Genomic DNA, 8,896 nt, shown 5'->3' on the forward strand with positions numbered 1-8,896 from the left:
GGGTAGGAGAGACTCAAACGACATATAAGCAGTTGTCAGAGGACATCAGGGCTCTTTTTTCGTTCGTAACGCGCGTTGGTGTGATAGTTTAGTCGTTAGTAGATTTTCGAAGTGTGTTTAAATCTTTCGATTGTATTATATTCGGATTTCATTTAACGATTAGTTTAAATCAAGATAGTTGAAAGTTATTAATTTAGAATTGTTTTTATTTTTGTGTAAATTTAATAAATTTGCAGTGGAATTGTATCGAATGTTATTTTTTAAAAAGTCAATTCTTACCTTGTTTTCTAAGAATATATATATATATATATATATATATATTTACAATATATTATGTATGTGCGTATCGGTTACCCAATTACAAGATATTTAAATGCAAAATGCAAATTTATTTCCTTTAACAAGCATTTGCCTTTAATAAATTGATTTATTACAAAGTAATTCATGTGATAGTAGTTAATGATTGGGATTAAAAAAATTTATAACGTCAAGAAGTTAGTATAACTGACAGTTATTAGGTATAAAATAAAAAGCAGTACTGAATATTAATATATTAAAAACACATTTTAAGATAATCTAAAATTTCATTTTAAAATTCTTCCCCGCTATTTTGGGCGCGTCTTTAGGTTTTTCCGTATATTTATTGCGTATTAACATTTGAATATATTTTCCTTGTTGATTTGATGGCAGCGAGATGTTAAGAACTTCGCAGTTCTTTATAATTTCAGTGCACCCTCGAAGATCCCTCTGTTTCACTGTAAAAAGAAACGTCATATTAGTTATACTTATTTTATATTTCTCACTTATAATAATTTACTTCGGTACACAATATGGATTAGCAATATTAAGAAAAAATCTTATATAGTAAATTTTTTTTTTTATTTATTACTTTTTTTGAAATTGACAATACTTAACATTGATTATTGGGAGTGTAAAATAATTAAATTAAACACGTAGCTAAGAACCCTAGTAAAACCGGAAATTAGAGCAGACAGCTTCAAGATAAACTAAAAAAATTTCTTTTTTTCTTACTGGGGTATATTACAAAACACGCAGCATGCAAGAAGAACTTTGTGTTCCTGAATCATGATTTTTATTAATAATTACTACTATTTTAAAGTTTACTTATTATAACAATAAAAAAGTGTAGTGCAGTGAATTGAGGACAATGTACCAACAATTTAGTGTCAACGATCAGTTTCCAAGGTCGACTTTGAGGTCTTCAAGATAATGATGTAAAAATAACTCATTACTTAATTCAACTAATTTTAACATCTAAATTGTTTTAAATAGAAACAGCACAGCCAATATAGATATCAGACCAGCTTCAAATCATCACCAATAATATCCTTTCATAATCTCTGTCATAATTTTTTGTTTATTTACTTTTTTATTTAATTCCTGTCAATGAACTGTAAACATAAACAATATACAAATTTATTTTACAAAACAATGGGAGATAGTATTATGAAAATTGAAAAGGAATCGATTGATTCACCATTTTCGCAAACAGGAGCCTCAAGCCAGCCAGACTGTTCTATAATGGAACGTTTTGTATATTATCTACGTCAAATCAGAATTCGACAAAAATGGAAGTACCTAATGACATGTCAATTTAAAAAAAATACATAGACAACAAATAAACAGTTTGTCGTTTATAAAATCACATGGAAATAACTATAACGAGCTGATTAAAACATTAATCAACGTAGAGTTGAATTCGAACAAAAAAATAATCTTTCAAATCGAACAAAAGGACCGTTAATAATTGTGAAGCAAGATTTCTTTTTACAGCGTATTGAATACACAAAGGAAATTATCAAATCCACCGTAAATTATTCATTCAAAACCATAAAATTTATATGAAAATAACCTATGAAACATAACAGGTATGGTACTGACTAAATTATTTTATAAAATTTAAATCTAAATATCCAGATAATGTTTGTTAATTTATCATTTAATATTAACAAAGAAATATTAAATCAATAATCCGACAACATAGTAAATTATACCTTAACCATAACCAAGTTGGCAATCCTCAGATACACACTTTAAGCATTACATAACTTAACACGGGGGCATCAAAAAAGGGTGTCCAACGATCCAATATATTGCTATACATATTTATGTATGTACATATTATATAGTAAGAAAAAGTAAATAATTTGCTATCTTCGAAGAATCATCAGCATTAGCTACAGTCGCTGGTTCAACAATTGATGAACTCGGAAGCTTCGTCCTTGAGTTTATTAAGAGACTCATATACAATTCTAATTAACCTTTTGGGAAAGTGACAGTAACATCTATGCATGATCCTGTCAAACATTAGATGTCATCTAACATAAATATTTAACACACATTCTGAAATTGGCTCAAAACAATAAAAGTAGCATAATCTTTAAAAGACTGGAGGGGAAAAAAATGTATCAGAATTATTAAAACTTAGAGTTGAAACAAGGAAACTGGCTTCAGACCTGAGATGAGATCTCATGGGAGTTTTCATGCTCTGTTGTGGAGAAAGGCTGATATGTAAGGTCATATCCTAAGAGCATGTCTGACTCCACAAAATGTATAGCATGTAAGGAAGTGAACTTATCTCTTTGACCAATGCAAGCTAAGTGTATACACTACAGTGGAATATTTTATGGCAATGAATTTCACATTTTAAAGTTAAAGAAACAATGGCATAGTAGCAATGCAAATAAAAGCCTCACACGGAAAAGAAATGGTACCATAAAAAGGAATTCCTTACAAATACATTACAAAATATTAACAGTTAGTAATTTACTATAATTATTTTAAAAATTAAAAACATATTTTCATACACTGATTGTAGATAAATATTTGGGGATTATTCTAGCAGTTCAAATGATTGCTAAGCAGATAGCAACGGATAAGTCCATTACAATTTGTACCTATTACATTGGCCCTTAATGGTTATGTTCATTCAAAAAAAAAATGAATGTCAATGACACTGGTGAAGTAACAGGTATCAAAAAGGTCAATTGTATATAAACTTTTTTATACCTGTTATTTCATGTAACATGTAAGATTTGGATGAAACGAGAGCACTGAGAGATGAACTGATCATTTTAATTCATATTATAACAGCCACTAGTAGAAAATTAATTATTTGTCACTTGTTTAATTAACAAAAAAAAGGGAAAATTTTTCAACTACATGCCCATTCTCCTTTATCTCATACTTTTTTATTTAACTTACATTTGTAACCAAATAATATCTGAAGTACTTTGGAATATTCTGTCATCATGTCATACTTTAACAGACTCTGCAACAATCTCACGACGGCATCTTCATTGTATTCTTTGAGAAAATTAATACTGAATATTGTCGCCCTGAAAAACATAAAGGACGCTTATTTATTTTTAGGGTAAGAAAAGTTCATTAATGAATTACATGATTTTGAAACTTTTATATTTAATGTTTTTTAATTTATTTATCTTTAAAACAAAAAAAAAATACAAAAGTATGAAAGGTATAAAAAAATTATTTTTCTTGGTGAACACTATCATTTTCACTCTGTATAGATAATTTGACGGACAGACAGACAGAATTTAAAAAATATAATAATATCAAATATGACTTACTTATCTCTTACTATGTCTTGCAATATGGGACAGGTCTCTAATAACTCATTTGAGAGCATCTGGTCTGAGAACCAACTACTACACCACAAGGAATGCCAAAAACAAATTAGAGGATAATTTTCATCCCAAGTTTTACTAAAATCCAATACATACTTCTTAAAAACAACAAGTGAGGCTTCTGATCTGTTGTTGATGGAATCATTGATAAGTTCTCTAAAAATTATTCTGTAAAAATTTCGAAGACCTTCATATTTTATGTATGCTAGTTTTAGTACTGATAGACCTTTTTCAGAATTACCTCTCATGCATTCTGCTTTGGCCACATAATGAAGAAATTCACCATTCTGTTTGTATAGACGGGGATCCAGTTTTTGACAATATTGTTGAAGTAATTCCACTGTGTTTACCTTACCGAGAATGCTAAAATGTCTATATATTTTCTTCAGTGTAAATTCACTGATGAATTTACGTTTATCAGTGCATTCTTTTAAAACTGATTGAATTTGCTGATTATTATTCTTAGTCAATAAATCCTGCAAGTAATTGTCAATCTCATCTGTTGTCATGTTAGCTATTTCTATATTTTTTGTATTGTACAACTTCATAAAATGTCTCAGGCTGAAATCGTTGGGGAAGTAATTTTTCTCCTTCAAGATAGATTTTTGTGGAGAGTCCGTTGTAAAGTGATCAACTAAATCCACTGTTGTCGTATACCATGCTATAGACCTATATTTTCGCGCAATCTTTTGTACGTACAGGAATCTTAGTAAGGTAGTTCCAGGTTTTATATGCTGCATTTTTAGATGTTTACAAAATCTTTGTCCGGATTTACTTACTCATAGATTGTTGGAGTGGACGAACAATTATATTTAACAATCTCCATTTTATCATAGATTAAAAATTAAAATGTTTTTAATTCCTACATCAGTATAATATAATTTTATAGCATTATTTACAAATTATAATGCTTTTGTCAACCTTCTGTATGATTTTGACATTTGACAATTGACAGTGATATTTACCAATCGTCACCAGTTACTTAACACTGAGAAGTATGAGTTACCTAAATTATATAGGCATATCAAAATTTATTTATTTACTTACTTCCTAATTGAAGTCCTCCTAATTAATTACATTATTCAATTTTTATACATGGTTTTTAAGAGTCGTAAATTTTTATTCTTGAGTACCCAATAGCTCCATTTTTATCCAGACAAGAACAATTAATAGATGGCAGTGTCTTTATATTTTCTTTAACAATTAAATACTTTTCAGTATAACCGTTTGACAGCAAAAGCTTTGTAAAAAATTGAGTTTTCCTAAAAGAATGACAAAAACATTTAATTTTCATTTTATTATTTATTTAAAATCATAATCAATTTTCAATAACTCTTGGTACTGAATCTGAGTTCTTAAAATGTAATCAATTAAATATAAAAATATCAGAGAATGAAAAAAAATTAAGATATCGTTAAGATTCCATTGTAAATAACTTAGATAGATATTTATGGTCCATATGATCAAATTATTTCCTTGATTTCGTAATGGAATTGATCTTAAAATAAATATGTGTTGTGAATTTGGCGGTTTCTCCAGTCCCATACCTATAACAAGCCATAGGCTAATTCTCCCAACCAGTTCCAATTTTAGTTATTTTGTATCGATTTTGCAAGATGATGGGAACATTGACCTTACTAAAAACTTTAGAATCCACTCATAGTGGACGAAATAAATACAGTCCTATTAAAATAAAAGAGGTGTATAAATGAGGCAAGTATAAGACGTGGTATATTGGTATGTAAGTAAGCACCTATTGGCATATTAAGAAAAAGAATGAGAGACATTCTATGTAAAAGAAATGAGAATATCGAGATGAAAGTACGGTGTGAGCAAATTAGATAGGACAAAGAATAAGTATATTAGAGGCAGTCCAAAAATTTTCCAGTGAAAGAAAAATTGAGAAGAAATTAAGCGATCGTGGCAAGCGTATTTTATAAGACGAAAGATACTATAGTGGGTAAGAAAGTTATAATTGTGGATATTGGGGCATGAAAAGTTAGAGAGAGGCCAGAGAAAAGATGGTTGAAGTGTTTTACAGAGGATAGGCGAAATAAAGCTGTGACAGAGATAATTGGAAGTTGAAGATACATTGCGCCGACCCTAAAAAACTCTGGACAGAGCAAGAGAAAGAAGGCGAAATGTAATATATCATTGGTAAAAATCTTGATTAATTCTATTACTTCTATATCTTTTGAGTCATTGTGCGAGCAATATATACTATAAATACTGAAAATGATAATAAGTCCTCGTTTGAATTTTAAAAAGCTGATTTGATTTTCTTAAATATTATATTTTTAGTTTTATTAAATCAAAGTTTGACAAATGATTTCTGTTAATGAAAAGTTATATAATTCTTCCATTTCATCTTAACACCTCCCAATTTGAAGTAATATATTTATTATTTGGTTTTTAAAAGGTCATGACTCATGATGGGGCAACTTTAATAATATAAGCCCGCAGTTGTCTCTATAACCAACCAAATCGAATAAGTTATGCTTGGTTTTTAAACTGTCACTACAGAACTTTTTTTGTTAATTGTTAGAATCACCCTTTGATGGCTTTATTGTTTTAAGTGAGTGTTACGAATTGGTTTGCCTGAATTGACAGTTTAAGAGAGCTTATGATAGTTAAGTTATATCATTAGAGGATTAATTTTTAAAGAGTGAAACATATTGTATGTCAGATATTTCGAATGAATAAAAGTTTCGTTGATATACTATAAAAATGTACTCTCAAACAACCTTTAGGTACACCTACGAAACCAAGGTTGTTAACCTCAGTGAATCTTAAGCTACGCAAATGTAGTTTTGTAAAAATTATTGTTACTTTAAAAAACCTTATTCATAAATCATATGAGATTTAAGTGTTCAATATTAGGTTTTCAAGGATCTTCCATGTTATAAAAATACTTTACCATTATAAACTTTTCTCTCCCGATACAGATATTTAAGTCTATTATAATCGTTTGAGGCTTTAAAACTGTCACAATACGATTAAAGAATGGATAATATATTCACAATAGCTTGTCGTTATCGATAAAATCGAACTGATATCGATAAACGATTCAACATTTCGTGGTACCCTCATTGTGCTGTCTACACCCCTATTATGAGGATGCAGGATGCTAAACTAGGCGTGGTTATCAAACAATAGTCCTTATTCCGCGGTTGTCTAGTCGCAGCGTTTTATATCTAGATCGTGTGACGATTGCTTTTGTCTAATGCCGCAAAGGAATTCTTTGGGAGAATTTAAATATTTTATTCCCTTTGTTACCTTTGTTCTGGAATAGATTACAATGACAAGCATCCACTAAAGAACCGTGAAATTTTAAATTATTAGCTGCTTCTCAAGATTTTTCCGCAGAAATAGTTTACCTCAACCAACACTATATTTTGTTTTATTATCTTTTTCAATCCTCGTCGCTAGTAATTGAGCATTATTTTGTGTACGTAATAATAAAAAATAGTAACTTAACAAGCCTTAAATTTGAATTTTGCTGTAATTTCACATTCAATAACTCAATTACTAGTGTTTTTATACTAAATACACCTTTCCAAATAAACATTTTTTCTTACCAGAGGTAAAAAAAATACAAATTTCCTCAATGGTGTAGACGATTATGGTATAAAGTATATAAGGTCCTTAACTGTTATTATAAACAACTGCATTAAATAGCGTTGAAATGATACATCTGTAATGAATAGTGAAGACATCTATCAGTGTTTTTATTGACGTCCATTATTCGCCTCATGTAGATGAAATATACGCCTGTCAAGTTTTTTAGAGCAATTCAACAGATCGTGCATATAATCTTTAAAAATCTGTACAAGAATGCAAAAACGGTAAAGCGATCGTGATGTGTCACAAATCTATCTAACTGTCGTGTGGTGTAACATCTTGATTTATTACTATCTTCAACTGACCATCGGGTCAATAGAAATATTGCTTTTGTATCGTTAGGCAGACCATTATGTCAAGAAATTATTCATATAATATTTCCTTGTCTTATTTTTTTGTTTATTTCATAAAATAATAGGTATTATGAAATGTCAATATTACTTATATATTAAAATTAAAGAAGATAAAATAATTTTTGGATTTACCACCCACAAGTTCTATTTAAAGTTCATAAAACAAAATGATATGGTAGGTATACTTTCATGAAAATAAATAATAATTTTCAAGAATTATATTCTAGGACAGCCAAATTAACAAAGAAAACCTTAATCTCAATACTCGTATAACTTTATTTTGAAATGATGGTCAACCTAATGTGAGATGATTTGCAAGTAATAGATATCGAGATAAGTAGCTTTTATGAGTTCGAAGCCATTTTTGATACATTTCCAAGAGCTGTGTCAAAAAATTAAAAAAAAACTGAATATTAACATAAATATTAAAATTTCTACCCTTCATTGATTTCGTTTTGATAGGTTGTGATGTGATGTGATACAAATGAAGGGTCTTCTTTCGTGTTACAACAAATAAAAGTAAAAAAAAATGAAAAATTTATATAAATGAGCAATCGAGGAGTTAAAAAATGTTAACAAACTTTTAGACTTATTGATTTATTAGCAATAAACATCATATTAAGGTTTTTATGAGAGTCCATCATAAACACTACCACTTACGTAATCGTTATTTAATATTGTTCAAGACCCTTTAGTTATTTAGGAGCAATTTTAAGCATTTTTTTAGTACGAGTTTTTAGTATTAAGGACAAAATCTACGAACATCATCTTCTATATCCAGATCATGTAACTAATGAAGTGCTTTAAAATAACTGTAGGTAGTGTTAAAATAATGTTATTTTAGAAGTATCAACTTTTGATTTAAAGATGTATAAAACATATCATTCGTCGTAAAATATACAATTAACAACATAAGACATTAATAAATCCGTTTTATGTTCAGTAAACTATTTCTAGGTAGTGTAAATCTTGAGCACAGATACGAAAAGTTGATATTATCAATACATCGCAATACATTACCGCTTAGTTACAATACTCTTCCATTGCCTTATTTGTAACTAATAATAAAAGGAAATGGCGTATTAATAAATCAACTCATAACGAGTTAACATCAATAAATTATTTAACAGAACGTCAGTAACCATTAGTTCGGTGATAAAAATTATTTATCGTCGAAAAATTATTTTATTTATAAAAAAACATGTTGCAAGAATAAAGTTATATGACAGTGCATTTAATATCTTAAGTCTAGTG

At 28.8% G+C, this 8,896-nt stretch overlaps 1 protein-coding gene across 3 annotated transcripts; it reads right to left on the reverse strand.

Moving 5' to 3' along the window:
* Positions 1–536: 536 nt before the first annotated feature.
* On the reverse strand, positions 537–4,610 carry LOC116772053 (uncharacterized). Of its 3 annotated transcripts, none has more exons than XM_061528126.1 (5): positions 4,448–4,603; positions 3,910–4,144; positions 3,612–3,746; positions 3,226–3,359; positions 537–755 (listed from the first exon to the last, which is right to left on the reverse strand). In XM_061528126.1, the coding sequence occupies exons 2-5, from the start codon at positions 3,918–3,920 to the stop codon at positions 577–579; spliced, it is 459 nt and encodes a 152-aa protein (XP_061384110.1). In that variant the 5' UTR covers positions 3,921–4,144; positions 4,448–4,603; the 3' UTR covers positions 537–576. The 3 variants fall into 3 exon arrangements, with proteins under 3 accessions (XP_061384110.1, XP_032519976.2, XP_032519974.2); XM_032664085.2 differs by having other exon boundaries at positions 3,612–3,836; XM_032664083.2 differs by having other exon boundaries at positions 3,612–4,610.
* Between the last annotated feature and the right edge of the window lie 4,286 nt (positions 4,611–8,896).

This window comes from Danaus plexippus, assembly GCF_018135715.1.
Source record: "Danaus plexippus chromosome 16 unlocalized genomic scaffold, MEX_DaPlex mxdp_23, whole genome shotgun sequence".
Classification (NCBI taxonomy): domain Eukaryota; kingdom Metazoa; phylum Arthropoda; class Insecta; order Lepidoptera; family Nymphalidae; genus Danaus; species Danaus plexippus.